Raw genomic sequence first — 22,970 nt, 5'->3', positions numbered from 1 at the left:
AAATGTCTTTATATAGGTTCCAGGCTGCCAGGCAAGCCTTTATGGAGAGAGGGCTTTATAATGGGGCACCACCACTGTAGAGGTCATTTCTCAGAACACCTTTAGTTCACTAAGGGTGGAAATTTGGAGAAAGTCCTCACCTAGTGATTGGAATTTTAAAGTCTGGACAGATTTATATAAGAGGAGGCGATCATTCAGGTATATGGGCCCCAATAAAATTAGGGCTTTAGAGGTTAATGCCAGCATTTTGAATTGCAACTGGGACTTAGGATGCAAATGACAAAACACTGAAGTAGTACACTGATAGTTGTCAATGCCCATCAATAATCTCACTACCCTGCGTTGAGCCAGATAGAGCTTCCAGGCAATTTTGAAAGGCAGCCCCCATAGGAGTTTTTGTAGCCTACACCAACCTAGTACCTGATGGGAGTTGTAGTTCAGAACATCTAGAGGACACCAGGTTGTCAAAGACAGTTTTGCCGAATAACATTTCCACTTGTCAGGAGTGTGGTTTCAGTAATCCATACAGCTCCTTGTCTTTTTTCACGGTTAACAAAAGCAAAATAAACCATGAAAAGCTCCAGAAAACTATGCAAAATAATTCAGTTTGCATAATTTTCACAGATAAGGAGGCGCCTGGGAGGGGATTTCTGCTACTGTGGCTTGCATAACAGTCTACAGCTGCCACATATTTTTTACTTGGTTTCCCTCTTGCAGAATTTGGGTTTCCTTGTTGCAGAATTTTGTTTTTCTGACTGCAATTTTATGCACCCTTGCCCAAGAGTAAGTCCCATTAGTGCAGAGCATTCACTGGCCTTCAGGAGACTGGGAAAAGATATGGAAATCACAGCCAGTTGAGCTAAAGTCAAGATGGTAAACCATGCCTGTACTTGGACCCACCAAGTCAAACATAGCCATATATGGTGGGTCCCAGGGGCTTGCTGAAAGTTTCTTGTTTAGGTTGCCTGTCTGGGGCTTCAAAAACAAATGGGATGTCAACAAGCACCAAAAAGGCTGTAATACATGGCTGGTGAGCTGTGTTCAGTTTGGTGGGTCACAATTTGTGTAGGCATGCAATAAATTTGAGTGACTACATTAAGTCTTGTTTCTTAACAGTGCAGGCAGCGCTATAACTTCTAAGATGGAATTATGGGCTTTTTGTAGTTTATATTCTCTGGTATGGGGGAAAGGGGACTTTAAATATGCTCCTGCTGTTTTTCCCCTTGTGGTTTCTATTTCTTAAAAAGCCTGTGTGACAAAAACGCTTGCCTCAAAAGGCTGTATGAGATACTTGCTACTGTAGTTGTGTAAAGCTGATGGTATGAACTGAATGATCTCTGTACTGTTTGAAAGCTGATGAGCAAATATGCAGCGTTACTAGCCAAATAGCTAAACTCAGCTTTTGGTTACATTAATACATACACAGTGACTTGTCAGTATTTCCTACAACTGCATTTTTTGGTATTGTGCAAATTATCAGTAGCAGCTGTAAAATCTGGCAAGATGCTAGGGTTAATTGTAACTATATATTTAGGCCTAAATAAAGTCTGTGGGAAAGTTCCATGCAATTTTCATTTGCATAAGGCCTATAGTTTGATTGCACAGTGGAGCCTTCCCAAACAGGAGCTTTCCGTAACCTAACAGTATAGTCCTGGTTCAAACCTAAGAGGAATCCATTGTTTGCCACTCTGTTACCTTAGGTGGGTACATTTCCTGCCCCGCCCCCCTCTTATTTTGGGCAGCAGAGGATGAGATCAGAATTTCCCATTTCCATTTTTAAACATACCACAGTTCCCACACGGAAGTCACAATTTGAAGAACCATGATTTGATTAAACTCCAGTTTGTGAGAATCAGCCAGGTTTAAACTGTGGCTGAACCACTACATGTGAATGAGACCAAACACTTTAGAGCATGACTGATGGGTTGTAGCTGTGCTTCCCTCTCACTGAAAAGGCATCACAGACAAGATCCGAATAATGTATTTGATCAGCTAGTTCCCTAGGCAAAAAGGCAATTTAGATGTTTTTCATGAGTAGCAGCAACTCTGCATTTCACATAACAAACTGCCTATAAACCTGGAATCTCAAAAGTAGGTTGTGATTTGTGTGTTGTCCAGTCAAAAGTTTCAATGTGTGCATGCAAGTCCATGGGACTCTTATGAATCCCAAACCATTTGTATAGGCATGAGTGACTAGATAATCATAGGAATCTGTTATGGCAACAAAGGGTAGGTGCATTTTGCTTTGCATGTCAGAACAATTAAAGATCCCCAAAATGCCACCTTGAATGTTCACATTCTTAAAGGGGTACCACCAGAAGAAGCTGGCAGTAAATAATAGGACCGCCCTTGAAAACTGGATATTTTAACACAGCCGGTTTATATGACGTGTGTTGAGCGAAAGGAATCACAGCCAGTTGCACCACCTGTCAGGAGCACAGTCCTGCCTTTGGGTGCCTGTGCACAAATGGATCTCACATTTGAATAGTAGGTACGTGTAGGGAAAAACCACCAATGTTAATAGGGACAAAATGTGCAATTAATATTTTGTTCCTCCACAATGCATGGCTGGTCAGATTGTCTGAGCCTAGCCCATAGAAGTTCATAACTTCCACAGTCCTCACTGTAGTGAATTCATTATTTTATTCCATAGTCCCTTTATTATTGTAGGCTCTTTTTTCTTGCATGAAAGAAAGGTAATCATACAGTCTGCAGACTTCAATTATAAGAAGTATCAGATTTTATAGACCTCTTGTCTGAGTAGATTGGATTGAGAGTGAAAAGTAAGTTGCCTTTGCCAGTAATAATGGTAATTATTTCTAGACATTTCTGTTAGTGCCTTTCTTGGGGAGTATTGTTATGTCGTGCAGATTTTCCATTCAAATAAACCTCAAGGTACATTGACCCCTGTGGAATTATTTGTATTCCTTCCTGAACTGACCTATAAATATAGGAGAAACTAGATGGTATATTGGAGGAGGGGGAAAAAATCTTTCAATCAATATGAAAATAATTATTATGTTTTTAATTACAGATAGGTAGCCGTGTTGGTCTGCCATAGTCAAAATAAAAAAATTCCTTCCAGTAACACCTTAAAAACCAACTAAGTTAGTTCTTGGTATGAGCTTTCGTGTGCATGCACACTTCTTCTGAAGAAGTGTGCATGCACACGAAAGCTCATACCAAGAACTAACTTAGTTGGTCTTTAAAGTGCTACTGGAAGGAATTTTTTTATTTTGACTATGTTTTTAATATTATATTATTATTACTACCATTATTTTATTTATTTATTTATTTTAAACCAACTGGATTAAGCTCAAACCAGTTGTCATTCATGTGGCTAATCAAAGCTATTTCTCTTGTGGTAAAGAAACTTAACAGACTGAATAAGTTTTGCATACTTCTCTGGTAGATTTTCTCTTGGAACATTTCTCAGCAAATTCAAGATCCCAGTTTTCATAGTGCAGGTTTAGGTGTTTGACCTGTTACTGAAGAACAGACACATTTTGCCTGATATATTATTTGGTCTTTAACATTTCGTACTCGGACTGCATATACCTGCCCCAAAGCCACATCTGATTTAGCGCCTGATTTGGTGGTTCAGACCAGCCTGACCTAACCTGGAACAATCTGAACCTGACCCAACCCTTGGATCACGATCTGGAGAAAACAGATTGTCGGAAATCACACTTACTTGTATTGGGAAATCCAAAATGGTCACATCTTTGCAAGACTGGGAACCTGTATTAGAATCAGATATATTTAATTTTATAGCACAAGTTAAACCTGGAATACCTCCAGTTTAGTTTTTATTCCATTTGAATTACTCTACTCTTATGCTGATTGGTGTGTCACAACTCTCACCAGGCTATTTACCCACAATGCTAAATCTGGCCATATGGGTTCAAAGCAGTGGTGGTGCCAGTTTGTTTAAATGGCTCCAAATTGCACCCAGTAAATTACAGACCAATAAGCATATTGTCAACCAATGGAAAACTGTATGCCATGCTGTGGTACCTCTGGATACCAACGGGATCCACAACCCGCGTCTGTGGGTCGCAATTTGCTGCTTCTACACATGTGTGTGACGTCATTTTGACCGTCTGCGCATGCATGAACGGCGAAACCCGTTCCAGGTCACCATGGAGCGCAACCCGAAGCATATTTAACCCGAGGTATGACTGTACATTGAAATAGTATATTGCTGAAGTGGACCAATATCTTGGAAGCTGAACAAATTGCTTTTCAAAAATGCTGTTTTCAATATTAAACAGCAACGTTTGTAAGTTTAGTTTCAGTGATATAGTCTTCAGAATTGTTTAGGCTCAGAAGGACAGTGAAGAAAGTATACGTATTTGAACCTTCTCATTTTTAGGTCTCATTGGTGATGATTATGCATACATATGCAATGTGGAGAAGACAACAGGTTATTCTTATTGATTTTTCTTCTTTCATGGCTTCTGATGTTCTTCTTGGATTGGTTGAACCAAGTATTGTTGGTTCAAGTTTGCTGATTGCAAACTTAGTTCAAGGTTTGTTTTTAGTACATAGGCAATAACAAAAGCAAGATTGCAAAGAACCAAGTTTGCTGATTGCAAACTTAGTTCAAGGTTTGTTTTTAGTACATAGGCAACAACAAAAGCAAGATTGCAAAGACCAGGTGAACCAAACAATAAAATAAGTAAGCCAAAACACAACAAATTACAAAACAATTAAATTTAAAATTAAAATATTCTTAAAACAACATACAACATTCACATCTGCATAATATTGCTTTGATTTCTCTGTTGCCAATGCAAATGAAGCTACTTTTTCTATACTGTGACTATTTTTGCTTTTCAAAATGACTCCTCTGCCAAGGAACTCTTCCTTGTGTCTGTTATAAAACTCCAGCATGTTCTAGGTCACATGTTCAGTTTACATAAGGCATTGGATAGGCCTTTTGGGCTTCACCATTGCCTCAAATGAAGTAAGACTGCAATCTGAACATCCCCACAGTATGAGATATAGGAAAGCAATAGGTAACACTGATGGTTTTAATAGTAGTATAATAATCTACTATTATTGTTCCTCTCAGTAGTAAGGTTCTGCAAAACACAGAATTCCCTAGAGCACAGTTTGGGGGGGGGGGCAAACTTACTGGATCAGTGGATAAAGATTAAGGCTGTATTAGTCTCTCTTTTTAAAATTTGAATATTTATTGCCATAATATCACAGAATGATCCTGTCCTCAATCTACTTACTTGGGAGTAAGGTCTAGTTAATTTATTGGAAGGAATATAATTTAGTAAGAATTATGAATAACATGCACATGTTCTTGAGGCTGCAATCCTACAGACACTTCCTTGAAAGTAAGCCCCATTGCGCACAACGTATTATTCCAAGTAAACATATATATGTTCAGGCCACTGGTATATTTTGTTATTTTTCTCTCTTTTCATAAGGATTGCAGAGCTTTATTTTGCATGAGAGTGATACTATTAATCATAGTAAAGAAATAATGCCCCTTGTGAAATGTGGGGTTCCAAGCTGCAAAAACCCAAAACCATAAAAAAAACCCTAATGCGGTTTCAGCAGAAGATTTATGGATTACAGAGATGCTATCTAGCTAACTCCCCTTTGTTTGTTTGTGTTACTTTTCTTCTTAGTGAATCTCGATATGAGCCAAGATTGCCAAGGATGTGCAACATGTTCCCAGTTCAATGGATGCTTAACATGTAAACCTCGACTCTTTTTTTTCCTGATGAGGAGTCAAATTAGAGAGATAGGGATGTGTTTTTCATCCTGCCCCAATGGATATTATGGACAACGGTACCCAGAAAGAAATGAGTGTAAAAGTAAGTTGAAGGAAAAGTTGCAGCTACTCTTTTTATGCTTTCTTGTGAACCCTTGTCATAGATATGAGCCACTATTCCAACGCTACCCCATCAGATAGTCCACTGGCAATGGGCCCCTTTGTTGTGTTGCTCTCTTCTTGACACCACCTGCTTCTCTGTCAAACCTGGGGGGGGGGGCAGTGAGGCTCTCAGTGACTTACCATCCATTTACTTGGGAGTAGAGTGATGGCCAGCCAAATTCCCAGTCTCCACCAGGGAGCTCCAGTCCTTCACCTCTCCTTATCAACTTTTCACTTAAAGTTAGCAATGTAACTAAGCATAACCCTCAATGCTAGAAGAAACTGATACAGCCTAGGAATCCAATTTATTTGAGTTTGGCTAAGGGAGAGAAAGCAGTGGCTATGCACAGTGAAAATAAAATGCTAAATATTGGTCTCTCCTAGGGTACAATCTGTTGGCTGGTTGTCTTGCTATTTAAAAAGTAAAATAAAATAAAGTAGCATAGTATTTAAATGTTTGTTGTGTTGTTATTAATAATTATGGTAGGAATGATAAAAGTTTTTTATCTAAGGCAAGCCTCATTTTAAAAGAGATGTAAAACTACTATGGTAGTATGTGGGTAATGGGTTTTGTGATGTTGCAAAGTCACAGACCCTGTTTCCTTGAACCTTGATCCTGGACAGAAAATTATACATTGGGACATAGTGTGATGAGTGTGCTTCCAGAGGCTTAACCACTCAAAATGATTCTGTCTGGATGCACTAAGCTTTATAGCTAGCCACATTGAGAAGCAGATACCGGTAGATCATGGGCCAGCCTAGTGCTATAACTGTCAGTCCTTCCAGCCAGATTCTTCTTGCAATGGGGTTGACCCAAGCATCTTCAGTTGCTGATCCCTAACAGATACAAACTCTGTCTTGCATATGGCATCACACTAACTTAAGTAGATCATGGTATACATGGAAGATAGTAATTGCTTATTTCTCGCCCTTCAGAATGTAAAGCTGACTGTGAAACCTGCTTCAATAGAAATTTCTGCACAAAGTGTAGAAATGGGTTTTACTTACACCTTGGAAAGTGCCTTGGAAACTGCCCTGACTGGCTGGAAACCAACAACCACACTATGGAGTGCAACAATATTGGTGAGTAAGCTGTCTGTCCCAAAAAGCTGTACCCAGTACATCATTTCCATTTGTGGAATATAGTCTCTGTTGGTTTTTGCTTAGACATGCAGTTTAAATCTTGCAACGGGGAAATATTCACAAATAAAATGTTTGTACTTCAGAAAAGGGGTTTCCCACCTTTGTAGACATTTGAAAGATTTTTTTGGGGGGGGGTTGTTCTGTGGACTTACTTGTTATGATGGTTGTCATAACTTTTTCTGTGGTTGTATGAGTATGGTGGAGGCCTGCTGGTGTATGGTAGTATTCCTGCTAGCGGATCCTAGTTGAAATACAGTAAACTGAGTGTTTCAAAAGCATGGTGGGATGGGATGCACTGGATCCCAAGCCAGTCTTACAGACATTGATCACCAACATCAGACTTCATCAAGATCACTGTGCCAGCTTGGAACTCACAATGGGGTGAAGCCTGGTTGTCCTGCCCCCTCCCTAGATTTTCTGCTACTGCCACCATGAGCAGCTGGGCTGCATCATTTGAATTAAATCCTAAAATACCAATTCATTTCAAAACATAATACCACAACCCAAATAAATAATTCATTTTTTTCCAATTCTAACAGTTGTGCCATTTTAAACTCACTATATAATATGTATATGCATATGTATATGTATATGATGTATATGTATATTTATGTGTGTGGGGGGGGAAACCAGTGGCCCATCAGATGCTTTAATTTCATTTCACTTTTAATTTGCATACCACCTTTCTATACACAATGTGGTTTACAAGCTGGAAAAAAAGCAGAATATAGAAGATCACACCCACTTATAACAATTCAATACGAATGTTGTTGAACTCCCAACTTCCTTCAGCCTCAGCCAGCATGGCCAGTGGTCTGGCATTATGAGAAATGTGCAACATCTGGGGGAGGGTGCTACATGTTCCTCACCCCTGTGTTAAAATACATAAACCAGAGGCAGGTATGACAAAACTTTCTGGCGCAGTTTATTATTACAACCAGCAACCAGTTCCTCAAAAGTGCCAAGTGCAGGAAGTGGCAATCAGATTTCTTAGACCCTGTAGTAGATGATCTGTCTCACTGTGTATTATTTCCTGGTGCAGTTCTTAAAAGCAGCAACAGAGACAGGGTTGCTGTTCATTCTCTTCCCCTTTGCTCTGGATGCTCCCGGTGCTTCCATACAGTTCAAGTGTATCTATTTTTTATGTGTGCATTTATATTTTGACACATGAACTTATGTCTACATCCTCTATAAGGCATTGCAAGTGTTTAGTCAGAGATGACTGGTCACAACTTGGATCCATTCAATGGCCTCATTCTGCAAGAACCATGTTTATTTGACCAATGCCTAAATCTGTACATAGGAATCAATTCAGCCAGTGCTACTTTACAGTGAAAGCCTATTCATTTAGTTCAAGCTTTTTCTTCTTAGGAGTTGTGTTTACTAGATTACATGCTTAGCATATTGATTCAAGCTTTCTGCTGCGAGCAGGTGTGACTCTCACCAAATTAACAGAATCACACCTCCGAAAGCCCATGTTAATATGTCTCAAAGAGTACAGAACATATCAAGTTATGTCTAATCACACTGATGTGCTAAAGCCATCACTATAAAGTTACCATTAGTAGTAGGACCTCTGTTGCTGAATCTTGCATCTTACATTTATCTGAAATACTTGAATGATACAATACTTGTTTGGCAGCTAACTATTTGCTAAGCTGTTCAAGTTGTCTTACTTAACAGCACTGAAAACCCAGTGTCATGCTAGGTGATGGTTTCCAACTGGCCCAAACAGATGATCTTGCATCAACCAATGAACTACTAGTCACAATGGCTATTACCCACAATGCCTATGTTCTACCTCCACTGTGCAAGCCTCTGAATACTAGTTGCTGAGAATCACAGGTGGGGAGAGAGCTGTCGCACTCAGGATCTGCTTGTGGGTTTCTCATGGGCTTCTGGATGGCCACTGTGAGAATAGCATACTGGGGCGGATGGGCCTTTGGCCTGATCTAGCAGGGCTATCCTTATGTTAAGCTTTCTGCAGCATGGAGACAAACATTACCACTTACTAATGTTTATGGATCAGAATGCTGCTAATGGCACAGAAACAGACGAAAGTGAAAAAGTTGGCAGTGCTACTCCATGAAATTGCCCTTAGCTTTTACACTCTAATTTGAGCAAGCACCTCATATGAAACAAGCCTTTGAGAAAACATAAATTCAAGATCATAAAGATTAATTTTCTCTAGACCTCTGACGCACATGTAGATTAAATATGTGATGTGCAAGGTGTGAAAAGAATACCGTATTTTTTTGCACCATAACACTCACTTTTTTCCTCCTAGAAAGTAAGGGGAAATGTCTGTGCGTGTTATGGAGGAAATGCCTACGGGTGGCATGCCTACAGATTTTCCTCCTCTAAAAACTACGTGTGTGTTATGGTTGGGTGCGTGTTATAGAGCGAAAAATATGGTATATTGTGTAAGTTCTGCATAAATTTGGGGCTATTTGGCCATACTTACTTGCTTTCTTTAAATTATTTTTTTATTAAAGATGTGTGTGTGTGTGTGTCTGTGTGTGTGTGTAACAAAAAAACTACATATAGCGTCTCCACTTTAAATTTATAGAGGCCATACTTAATTTATGTCATATTTTTGTTGCAGTGCATTGTAAAGTTAGTGAATGGAGCCCATGGAGTCCATGCATGAAGAGAGGGAAAACGTGCGGTTTCAAAAGGGGGAATGAAACGAGGAAAAGAGAAATCTTACAACTTCCTACTACAAAGGGCAAACCATGCCCACATACAACTGAGACAAAAAAATGTATTGTACCGAAAACGAGATGCCAGACAGGACAAACAGGTACTTGTGATCATTATTCTTTCATATTTTTGAACTGATGAATACCAATTCCTTATAAAGGCGTGATTTCGTCAGAATTTTTGTTGGGGCTTAATAGTACTTTGGTTTGAGAAAATCCTAAAACTTGGCATGTTGGGAATGTTGACTCATGATTTTCATTCCTTTAAACAAGGTTTGTTTAAACAAGGTATTATCCGGAAGCTGTAAGAGTCATTTATGCCATTATGCCATTCCTCAGTTGTGACACTTGGAGTTAAGTCACTGTTTAAACAGTCTGGCAGAGGAAGACTAGAGAATAGCTGGATATTCTGAATGCAATATTAGCTACAGTGTTTACAAGTTGTGAGTAGCTGAATACGATGACTAACCAAGCAAGCCGTTACTCCAAGTATGGTCCAATTATGCCGGATGGCGTGGGGTGCAGGGAGGATATAAGCTGCTGCAGCAGCAGGACAGTGCCTGCCATATCCTTTCCTGATCCAAAACAGGAGGAAGAAAACACACAACTCCCCAAAGAACAGAATGGAACAACAGTGACAACCACTATGCGCACAGGAGCACTGCTTACAACCCCCCCCCCCATATTGACTGGCGCAGGGATGTTGCGGCAGTGTCATGGAGTGAATGTGACAACATTATGGCATTGCCTTCATGATGGCCAGATATACTGTAGGTGGAAACAATGCATTCAGTCATAGGGAAAGCTTGCCAGCCTCCCCCCTCCATGATGCCACAGCAACATCCCCACTCCTGCACTCCACAAGCTCTCACTGCTGAGTCAACAGCAGGACCATAAAAGCCCCGCAGGAAGGGGTTTGAGTCACACCACCCACATTTGAAGCTTTTCGACTGCATACCACAAAGGAAACAAAGTTGTATAGGACACAGCCTCCCTATACAGTAGATGTTTTGGATGGAGGCCTGCCGAAAGAGTTCAGAAGTCTTTCTGTGGAAAGTGGGGAGAAAGGAGCTTTTTGCCAGGCAGAAAACTGGGGCGTGCAGCAAAGAAAGCCACAAACATACCCCCTGTGGGATAGCTTCCCCAAAACTCAGTGCATAGGGCATGCAAACAGGTTGGATTTCAAGGCCCACCATAGGGAATGCCAAGAAGTCCCACTCAGCTTTGGCATTTCTAGCCAGCAGCAATCATGTCAGAGACAAACAATAGGAAGCTGCCAGGACTTTGGGTCACTCCACAAAGAAGCACCCAACTTCTTCAGCCATCAGTCAACTGAAGGCAGATACGTAATATGACATTCATGGAGAAATGTCTCAGCTGCAATATGACCAATACATAAACCAGGATGACCATGGCTGCAGAAGGAGGCCTAGCCCTGTGGAACAGCTCAGATGTTACATGCAGGAGGTTCCTGGTTTAATCTGGGAGAGGAGCGCCTCCTGGAAGAGAGTTCCCAACACAGAGTGTCCCAGAGAGAGAGTCGTTTCTGTGCTAATCAAGGTGTGCTATGTGAGACGGTAGCCTAATTCATGTATAGACCAACTAGCCCTTTTGGTAACCATTGTGATCAACCCTCCCCTGCCATTTTGCCTGGTAGACTAGCTACACTAGATAGCAGGCCTAATCATTTATCACTTTCCCCTTGCCAAATAGTAGTGGCAGACATCTATTTGTGTGTCATGAGAGGTCTAGCTGTTTGTGCCAAGTGCTCCCTTTGTATGTAAAGTGCCCTTTCTCTATGGATTCCATTGCCAGAATTCTTCTTTGTGTGCTCTAAGTGTTCATGATATGTGAGGCCAGAGAGATATAGCCCCATGCCAAATGCTTTGTCATCTGAGTTATGGCCTTTGTTGGGGAGTTTATAGACAAGTCTTATGGGTTGTGATTGAGTGCATAGTTATGCCATATCCTATATTCTGTTGTAATGATGTGGATGGGGCAGTGGGCAGTAGGTGTAACCCTGAAATGAGTTTTATAGATGGAATTGTTGTTATCCCAACTCTGTGATCGCCTAAAGTTTCGCCATTGTTGAAAACATATTTGAGGTCTGAAGAAATATGGGATTTGGTGTAAGCATGGTCCTCTCCTGTCCTTCCCATGTATCCACCTGTTTTGGTTGCTACCCCTACTTTCCTAGGTCGTATGTAGAAAACTGTGATGTTTCTAACTATAGCCAATTGAATTGACTGCTGCATGTCCTATATAGTCGTTTGGTGAAACTCTTTTTTTCTTTAGAGTGGTGCTTTCATGAAAATATCCCTTTGTGTGTGATGTGTTTTTAAAAATTCTGTCTTGTGTTGTTTTGCATTTATTTATTTCATAAAATGTACACACCTCTTGATTGTTTTAAAAAAAACTTAAAGCAGTTTACAAAAAGAATAAAACAATAAAATTATTGGTAAAGATGGTTAAAAGCAACTATTTAAAACATTTTTTAAAAAAATCAAAATCAGTGATAAAATATGTTAAAACACACATCAATATTCTACATACAGTATATGGGGAGGTTTGCCTAAACAAAATGTCTTTAACAGGCACTCAAAAGAATACAGTGAAGGTGCCTCCCTGGTGTCAATATGTATTAACGTAGAAGACTGTTAGCAGTGAGCCAGGTCTCAGAAAACTCAAAAGTTTAAGTCAGAGTGGGGACACAACCCAGCCCACAGCTATGATATAACAGAGCAGTTGTGGATCAGAAGATGGCCAGGCCTGCCAAGGGTCATTGCAACAGCTTCCACCACTCACAGTTAGTGTCGAAGGCTGTTTTATGAATGCTGGGCCATGTGGTATCTGGATCCTTGTTGTGCCTGGTTATAATAAGGGAGAAAAGGAAGAGTAATCAGCAGAACACAGTGCTGTGTACTGCAGTGCTGTACAGCACAGTTGATTTGTGGACCACACCCTGTAAAAGTTTTATGTGCCTTCCTGTTCGTCTGATCTCTTTTCTACTAAACCACAGTACCTTTTAGTTCTTTTTCATTGCTTTATCCTTCCTGCCCCACTTAGTGACTTGCATGCTGCAAACTGGTTTGATATGCACAATTCTAAAGGGATCCCAACAGCTCATTATATTAATGTGATTTCCAGAGGTATTCTAGATACGCTAAGGAAGTATTTGCTATTTAACGACTCCATTAACTTTCCATTGATTTTTCACTTCTAAAAATAAATGCACATTAGCAATTTTCACTTTTTGCAAATGGCCTTGGTTTCTACTGGCTAGCATGTAAATTTCAAAGTTGTTTGCAAGAAACCAGTGTTACATATTCACACCTTTTATGATGTGTCTGTTCACCTGAATGAGCCAGGAATCTATTTTATGGGATATGCCTACACGTCCAATTATCAATACCCTTTTGTTAAGTACTATTTGGGGAACTTTAAGAGAATATGAGATGATAAACTTCTAAAATATAATAAGCTGTAGTGAAATATTTCACTTGACATTAATGGCTATAGAATCCAGCACTTCAGGATAGTTCAGAGATGGTATGAAAGGATGGGCAAAAAGGGGCAGCCTAGTGCAAATGTGACTATTGTCCTCTTCCATTGGCAATGAGTGGTTATAGATATATTGCTGGAATGAGGTGTCAACATGCACCTGCTTCCTACATATGGTTCATCTTTTGCCCATATGTAGCCCACAGGGATTCAGTTGGAACACTTTTAATTGGAAGAGGCTTTATTCAAAGCCACAGACTTTTGAAATATCTTTGGGAAACTTTTCACATTTACTTGTCTGCCAAGGGTTCTTTATGCATTGCAGATAGTTCTGGATCATATTTTAGGCCACATGCATTGTACTGGTCAGCCCTGCTAGGACTCATCCTTAACCTTATGTGAACTGAATCTGGGAGCAAAGTCTGGAACACACCCAGCCAAAGTGGAAAATCTTCAAAGGTGAACAAGATGTCTTTCATGAAAGCTTGCTTACTACTCTTGCCTTTCCCACTGAGGAACTACAGATATATTTCCAAGCAATCCTGGGGACACAGTTTGCAAACCCACATACTTGAGTGATCTGATGATGGAAGGCATACCCTCCAACATCTCTCTGCTGAAAATAGGGACATCCCATTCCATAATTATAATTTTACTATTTATCCCCCACACATCTTACTGGTTTCCCCCAGCCACTCTGGGCAGCTTCCAACATATATAAAAGCATAATAAAGCATTAAACATTAAAAAAACAACCCTTCCCTATACAGGATTGCCTTCAGATGGCTCAGGGGTCAGATAACTCCATACCTTCCAACATTTCTCCAATGAAAATAGGGATGTCCTAAGGAAAAGTGGGACAAACCGGGATGGCTTCTCTAAATCAGGGACGTCCCTGGAAAATAGGGACACTTGGAGGGTCTGGGAAGGGTTTTTTTTTTTTTAAATGCCTTAAGTTATGTCAAACATTTGAATTCATATAAAGATTTCATTTGGTTTTGAAGAGAGGAAGGCCAAAATTTTGGCCACATCTAATAGTTTTATTTATTTTTTCAGATCAGTTCATCCATCCCTAATTAGTATATGTGTCCATGTAGTGCATCCAACATATTTGTAGACCGGATCTGATAAATATGCAGTTGACTCTTGTATATACAGAGTCCAGTCGGACGTCCTGTTGGGCTTTCAGTAGATTTCCTAGAACACTGTTTAGCTAAAATTCACAAAGCCATTCCTCAGTGTTAGTGTTGCTGTGGTTTTAGATGAAGACAATGTAACACAATACCAGCAGGCTCAAAGAATTAAGCAATTAAATTCCTCTTATTTACGCCCACTCTCATACCACACAGATTCGGACATCAGTGAAATGCAATGAGTTGCAAAGAAAAGTGGGCTGCTCATTTAGCGTTCCTGTGGGACACGTTGTTGCAGAGTTCATCTCTGTTCACTTTTCTTTGTTTATGAGCAAAGATTCAATTAACATTCTGTGAAACTGCTCCAGAGAAAAACAACAGAAGCAGCATAATGCAGTTTATTAAAAGAGAAAGAGTTTTCAATTCTGTGCACATGTGCCCTGGAATAAGATGCCTTGCTCGGATGTCAGACAGACTTCTGAATAAAATATCCTAACTAGGCATAGGTTAGGCTGAATATGAAAGAGGGTACAAAATATTTTACAGGCTGACATACATATGCAAAAAAGTTAAACCAGAGTACTTCTGATAATAATCCAAAGCAATCAAGTCCCACTGACTTTGGCTTCCATCGAAGTATTTTGGTGTTACCACTGAACAGTCTTTTACCAACCAAAATTTATGTTGGCGGTATGATTTGAATTCATGAATTTATAGTGAGTTTCAGAAACATTCATAAATGTGTCTGAAAATTTCTGTTATATAGTTTTTAAGTATGTTTGCTGTGAGCATGCTGCAATATTATTCTGGAAGCTCTTTCATTCCTACCTACCTGTCAGGGAACTGACATCGGAGCCAGAGGCGGAGGCAAGGCTCCCAAGTGATGCTGGAGAAGGGCCCAGCAGGGAGAGAGGCAGCTCGTCAGCTGGGGAAGGAAATCAGCGTAACACCAGGGATAAAGGGGGGCAGATGGGGGAATCGGCGAGAGGGCTCCAGGACTCTTCGCCGGAGACCAGCGAGGAGAGCACGGGTCCTCCGCTACCCACACCCTCCCTGCGCAGAAGACTTCCACGCAGGGAGAGTAGGAGGAGACTTGGCGTCAAACAGCTTTTATGCTGGAAAAGGTTTAAGAAACACCCACTGACGGATTCTGCTAGCGACTGAGGCAGCCACAAAGTGAAGGGCTGTCCAGACAGAAAAGGTTTAACCAGGCAACCTAGCCAGGAGTGGCGGCAACTTACGCACGAGTAACCCCTATCACTATTACACTACCAATATGATTACCACACTTTTCCGTGTGTAAGACGAGGTGGTTTTTTACTCTAAAATAATGTTCAAAATCAGGGGTCATCTTATACGTGGATAGTGCTGAGGGGGGACGGGCGATTAGTTGCAGCCGCGAGCAGGAGCTTGTCAGCAGTGATAGGGTGGATGATTGGAGGCTGTGGCAAGGGCTGCTTTGGATTGGCTGCCGCTGCGTCAATTGGGTTGGTGATTGGTGGCTGTGGCAATGGCTGCTATGGATTGGCTGCCGCTGCGTCAGTTGGCCGTGCGCTTGCCAGCTGCTGGTTTATGGCTTCTGTGACGCGTGCAATTGGCAGCATGGCAGCATTTGTCAGTCTGGTGAGTGATTTTTGGCACCCCCCCAAAAAAAGCTCAACAACTCTGAGCCATCTCCCCCCATTTTCTTAAATTGGATTCCCCAAAAATAGGGGTCGTCTTATACATGAGGGCATGTTATACACGGAAAAATACGGCATGTCATGCCTGCAGGTTTGGGTATTTTTTGTAGATAAGAAATGCCTTCTCTTTTACAGAGGGTATTTTTGGTTTTTAGTATTATTTTACATTGTTTTATTATTAGTATAACTAAAGGGTACAAGCTAAGGTTGCTTTTTTTAAAAGCTGTGATTCAACAGCTGAGGACTCACATAGGCGTTTTGGGAACCATTGACTAGAAACATTGCAAGAGGTTGCCCCAGGTTCAAGAAGAGAGCCCTCATCAGAACCCAGGCATCTTCCTCTTGCAGTTTCCTATCAGATCCCAGCATGGTGATGAAGACATTATAACTACGGTGGCCAGTGGCAAAGAGGTGCACATTCATGCTCCTTATATAGATTAAGTTAGAAGAAGGAATTTCAGCAGGATTCTACCCCCACTCAGTCTCAAAGTGCCCTCTGACAGTTTACCAGGTAAATAAGGGCCTTCTGTGGGTGCCACCCTGTGAGGTGAGGTGGGTTGGTATCTGGAAGAGGACCTTCTCAGTGATGGCAACACAACTATGGTGTGCTTTCTCCAGGAAAGTATGCTTGGTGCCTACTTTGTTGTCCTTTTGGTGCCAGGAAAGGGCAGTCTTCAGCCACCATGACTTCTAAATAATTTTAGCCCTGCTGGTTGCCTTTATTTGGCAGCAACCATTTTGCTCTGTGCTAGAGCATGCATAAGCCCATCCCATTGTGTTCCACCTTGTTCCGCCCCTGTTCTGCCCTCTTCCAAGTCCAAAAAGACCCATGGATCAGCAGCAGCGCATCAATTGGATGCGAGCAAAATGGTCGCTGCCTGTACTTGTATTTTAATTGGATTTTTCTTCTTTTAATGTAATCTGTCTTGGAAATTTCTTTGGAAGGGCAGTATAGGCATTTCTATACTTACAGAATGTTCTGAAGCCTATTCTCAGGATCAGCCTTCAGTTGTGGATTATGTGACAGTGTGTTTCTCTCTTTTGTAAATATATGCAGCCTTTATTGGGCACCTCTTACTAAGCAAACAAGGGTCCATCTCTCTCTCTGCACTGAAGGATCTCAAGCAACTATGCCTGCTGCTCCTTTCTCTGCCCTTCCCTTCCCAGCAGAATGTTGTACAAGGGTTTAGTATCTTTGGCAACCTAGGCTGTTCTACTTCAAATATAGTTTTCCATGCAAAAGAGACCATGTTAGTCCCCAGCAACTCCAGAAGAGTTTGTGAAAGTCTCCTTGGCTGAACCCTCAGACAGCTGCTGCCAGACAGAGGAGACAATACCAAATTAGATGGGCTACTGATCTCAGTAGGGATAAGGTTGTTTCAACCCAAAGTGGCATAAGTTGAGTGAGTGAATAGCCATAACTGGATATAACCCACAGCTGTCCAAGATTTTAAAACATAAAAGGGATTGTGCAAAACCTTTCATCAACACAACTCAGTTCATATAACTAAGATGCACTTTCATTTGGCAGTATGATTTCAGCATGTTAATTATAACATCTCCATTTGGCATTTAGGGAAGATCCACATCATGCACTTGAAGTGCATTCAACATATATTAAAAGCACAAGACATTCCCCCCACCCCCAAATCCTGGGAACTGCAGTTTACCCCTCATAGACCCACAAGTCCCAGGACCCTTAATAAACTACAGTTCCCAGAATTCTTTGTAGAAAATAATGAGCTTTAAATGTATGTTGGATGTGCTTCAAATGTATGCTGTGGTCTTGTCTTTATATACTTTATTTACTACTAGCACAAAATATTTTTGGCAATATTCTCTGCCACTGTTTTGCTCTAGCCCAGTATCATAGCTGTCAACTTACAGATTTGACAATAAGGGACCAGCAGCCTTGAAAATAAGGGACCAGCAGCCAAAATAAGGGACCTGCAGCCTCACCTGTTCCAGGCACTCCAGTCTTCCTGTCCTCCTGCAGTCTGGTCAAACTCATGCTGGTAGCTTTGAGAACACTGTCCAACCAACTTTGTAACCAGAGGTTCAACTGACTAGAATCTGAATCACATGCACCACAAGGCCTATGCAGCCTCAGCTTAAGATGGTTCCCCAGCCTGGCTTTACACTGCAAAGTTTGCAGCAGCACGTGCAACAAAATGGCATCCAGCATTCAAAACCCCCCTCAGCTTGCATTAACTAGCCACACACAAGGCATGCAAGCTCCACCCCCCCAGTCATTCTTAGACTTCTTATTGGGTGAGCAACACAGCCAAGCAACACTGTTGGAGCCTCCCTCCTCCCTGGCTGGCAGGGAGGGAGGGAGAGGAGCTGCTTCCTTTGAAATTTAAGGGACAACATTTAAGGGACATCCATCAATAAGGGAGAGCAGCGGGACATGGCACTGGAATAAGGGACTGTCCCTTCAAATATGGGACACTTGACAGCTATGCCCAGTATTCCCTGTATTGGAAAAGGGTGTGTGCACAGAACGCAGCATTGCCCTGGATTATTCTAGTGTATCAGGAGTGTACAGTGCATAGTGCAGCAGGAGTCTTGGATGGCAAAGAGTTAGGTGCAGCTCAGAGCTACAAAGCCTCTTCCCATTCCTATGGGGTAGTAACAAAATTGTAACCTGCAGTGGAGGATAACCTGCCTCTAGTATTCAAAATATGAAACATGTGTATGGAGGAAGGCAAAGCATTTCACTCCCAGTCTGCTTCTTTCCCTGTCCCCACATCAAAAAACATGCTGCCTTGAGGAACTTGGAGCAGATGCTGAGACTCTTGTAGCTGAGGCGTATCACGCCAGCACGATCCTCTAGCAACAGCATGTGAATGACACCAATGTGGTTACGGTTAATGCCCTTTCTTTGTGGTTATTCTCCAGGCTGCTGAGGCTTCAGAATTAACATGAAGCTAATTACCGTATCTCAGTGTTGACATTTTGCATACGCTGCTGGGTCATCATAACTTGGATTCTGTGACTCCAAGCTACTACTATAATTATGAAAATCCTGTGAAGGGTTTGGCTGTTTATTTTTAATGGTTTTTTTCTGCCAGCAAATCCTCTTTTATTCCCCCCCTTTCTTCCTTGCAGCAATTCCCCTCCCCCCTCCTAAGGTAGCACATTTCTGCTTCATTTTGAGTACTCCTGAGAGCTCAGTTGCAGGCTCCCAGTTATAATCGTGTTGTGACAGATTGGCTTCAGCTATGATGACTTAAATACAACCATCAGAGGGGAAGCATGAGAGATAATCCTTACCACCCTTCTCCATTAGCATAAGCAGCTGCCTTAGGGACAAGCTAGACATGAAGTTAATTACGTGAATGTGGTTAAGGCAGGGATAGTGAATGTAGTGCCCCCTCAAGTTGTTGTTGGACTACAGCTCCCATCATCCTTGCCCATTAGCCATGTTGGCTGGATCTGATAGGAGACAGAGTCTGGAAACATCTGGAGGGCACCATGTTTGCTACCCCTGGGTTAAGATGCATACCTAAAAAACAGTAAATATCAGTCACAGAGGGTTCTAGCAGAAGCAGAACTGTAGAGGTTGTGGAAGGAATTTAACTCTTTTCCTCCCTGCCATGTTCACCCCCGCCAAATCTTCCACACCTGCTATTTGCATCAGGAAGGAATCTTTTTATTGGTGTCAACAGAGTCAGTACATTAGTTTGTTCACTCGAGGAGACAGTACTTTCCACATCCTTTTTATTTACCATCGGTGACCAGTGAGGTGATTCACCAGTAACCATTCTGTAGCAATCAAGGAGTACCATGGGATTCATTTCCATGCTTTGTTATTACTGACTGGTAAAAGAGATGGGACATGAATCTTTGTGTATAAGGTGCATCGCAGCACTGGGAGGTTGTGGAAGTGAAGAGGGAGGATGCCATAGCCAAAGCCATCCGAGCACATGGTTGCTGATATGATATCCCAGCGCAGATCCAGGCTGCTTCTGCCTCCACTACAACCTCCCATCTCTTAAGGTACAACTGGGAATTCCTTTCCTCTCTTGATTGTCAGGCAGCGGCTGCAGGCATAGCAAAGCCACCTCACCAGCTGCCACTACTTGCTACCTACGATGCCAAGGATTGAACCTGGAACCTTCTTCATGCAAAGCAGATGCTCTCTGTTGCTGAACTATGGTTCCTTCCCCAGCTGTTGTTGTTGTTTAGTCATTTAGTCGTGTCCGACTCTTCGTGACCCCATGGACCAGAGCACGCCAGGCACTTCTGTCTTCCACTGCCTCCCGCAGTTTGGTCAAACCCATGCTGGCAGCTTCGAGAACACTATCCAACCATCTCGTCCTCTGTCGTCCCCTTCTCCTTGTGCCCTCAATCTTTCCCAACATCAGGGTCTTTTCCAGGGAGTCTTCTCTTCTCATGAGGTGGCCAAAGTATTGGAGTCTCAGCTTCAGGATCTGACCTTCCAGTGAGCACTCAGGGCTGATTTCCTTAAGAATGGAGAGGTTTGATTGTCTTGCAGTCCATGGGACTCTCAAGAGTCTCCTCCAGCACCATAATTCAAAAGCATCAATTCTTCAGCAGCTAGCAGTATACTAAATGAAAAATGCCTGAGAAAATCTGTAACACAGACCATCTGTAACAGAAAATCTGTAACACACTTGAGTCACCTATACACAAACAGTGCATTGGGGTTTGCAGTGTGCTGCAACAGGGTTTTTGTGGGGTGTAGTTAGCTAGTTTGCACAACACGATAAACCAAACCATGGCTTAGTAAGAATGCATGGGCTCCAAGAGAGAGGTTTACAGCTGCTTTTCTCCTTTTGACTGTTGTGGTTTATTGGGCTAAGCCAAGACTTGGTTCAGCATGTCCAAACTGGGACTCATGGTTAAGCTTTATCCCCACTAACCACAAACTGTAGCCAAGAACAAACCTTGACTACTGCTCATGGTTAGTGAGGTCAGAGCTTAACCACGGACTACATGCTAAGCCAAGCCATGGCTTGCTTTAGCATAGCAGGCCAGCAAGAGGAATGGGCAGGAGGAGCAACGTGGCTGCAAGCTTCTCTTCAGGAGCCCACACATTCGCATCGTCTTGGTAAGCCCTAGTTTGGCTTACCCTGTCGTATGAACAAGGAGGATGAATACTGGAGCCCAAGTTGAAGAAAGAGCCGAATATCTCCTTTCTAGCATTTCTGTACCAGTTCTATCACACATTCTGCATCTGATCCATATATGGACAAAAGTCAGTTTCCCAAGGGTCTCAGAGTGGTGCTTGGTTGCTCATTGCATTAGCAAAAAGCTCACCTCTTTCTCCCCCCAGTTGTTCTCTCTGCTTCTTAACTCCTCAAACAGGCAAAGATGCAGCAGAGGGGTCACTTGGCAGGCTTCCCCCCTCCTCTGAAGCTTGTGCTGAAAATGTGTTGGACTTAATGCAAGTAAACAACTTTATTAACCAGATTATAAATCATTTTGAAACTTTAAAGCATATGTTGAACACTCTTGTACTCTGCAACCAGAGAAAACATTTTTTTAAAAAATAAAGAATTGACCATATAATAGCTACTTTTTCCCGAACTGCTAAGCAAAATAAATTAATCAATGTACACTTTTATGAACTTTTTATTATTCAGAGCTCTGATTTCAACATTCTAAATACTGCCCTTCATCAGTGGCTGGCAGCTTTTTAAATGCTGAGGGCCACGTAGGCAAAATGTAATGAGCTGGATCACTGTAGTTAATTTAAGATGTTTTTAATTGCTAATTTACATAATTATCACATCAAACTCTAATTGATGGGTATGTTAACCTCCCCCCCCCCCAACTCACCTTTGCAATACTTTTATAGTGAAGCTGATAAGCTTGATATTTGGAGAGAGACCTAATCCTCAAGTTGTGTGAATGGTATGGGAAGTAGCTGTCTTGTGGGTTAGTACATTCCTGTTAGTGGAACTGCTCATTTTCAGGTGGTTCTGTTTATGTGGTTTAAATTTATACCAAACCATATGGGAAATGCTTCACTCAAGCGGCTTCTGACATGGCTTGGGACCTCAGTGCCACTCCAGTAATGTGGAAATAGAGCCTTACAAACCAAGAAACCCCAAATGTGTAATACTGCGGACAGCATTCAAGGCAGAGAAAAAATAAGAAAGGACTGCATAAGACAACTTTCAAGGGTTTCATATATTTTATTTTATTCTTATGTTTGACTGACTGCCACATTTCGGGATTCTCATAATACACATTCCCCCCCCCCCTTTCAGGAGTTGATGAATGCATTAGATTTTATAAGTAAGTATTTTAACCAACTTTTAGTAGTAAAAAACTAGTTGACTGATTCAGGATACTCATCTAGAAATTCACAATTCAAGGCGTGAAACTTAAATGGTAAATAGTACCACCTTCTGACACTCATGTGTCTGGCAAAGGGCTTATCCACACTTCCTATTATTATTATTATTATTATTATTATTATTATTATTATTATTTATTATTAACCCCCTACCATTCATCCAAAGATCCCAGGGTAGGTCGCAACAATTAAAACACAACATGGATATTAAAAACACAATATTACTCAATACTGAAAACAGTTTAAAACAACTTAAAAGTATGCCTTTGTCTCCGTTTACACAGAAGTTCACTGCTTGTTTGCAGCATTTTATCTTATTTTTTAAAAATAATATTTGTAATTTTCATTTATATACATTACAACAATTATTTTGCCAAGTTTTAACATTTTCAATTTTGACCCCCTTTCCCCTTTTTGCAGTTCTTTACATTTATTTTCGTCCTTTCCTGCATACTCCAAATTGTCTTAACTTATTCTTTTATTCACACACCCACACCCACACCACTTCCATTCTTTTCTAAAAAGTTTGTTGTCTTGATTTCTTATTCTTCCAGTAAGTTTTGCCATTTCTGCATACTCCAT

The 22,970-nt window shown here is 41.4% G+C and overlaps 1 protein-coding gene across 1 annotated transcript in view; it reads left to right on the top strand.

Annotated features, from left to right (window-relative positions):
* The window catches only part of RSPO3 (R-spondin 3), a 57,216-nt gene that overhangs the window by 21,463 nt on the left and 12,783 nt on the right, over positions 1-22,970 (top strand). The window contains exons 2-4 of the mRNA XM_083497972.1: positions 5,649-5,837; positions 6,833-6,979; positions 9,645-9,842. Coding sequence (XP_083354098.1) covers positions 5,649-5,837; positions 6,833-6,979; positions 9,645-9,842 — 534 coding nt within the window. The remainder of the gene's footprint in view (positions 1-5,648; positions 5,838-6,832; positions 6,980-9,644; positions 9,843-22,970) is intronic.

Source organism: Podarcis liolepis (assembly GCF_965112155.1).
Source record: "Podarcis liolepis genome assembly, chromosome: 3".
NCBI classification, from domain to species: domain Eukaryota; kingdom Metazoa; phylum Chordata; class Lepidosauria; order Squamata; family Lacertidae; genus Podarcis; species Podarcis liolepis.
This window is presented reverse-complemented; position numbering and strand designations above follow the sequence as displayed.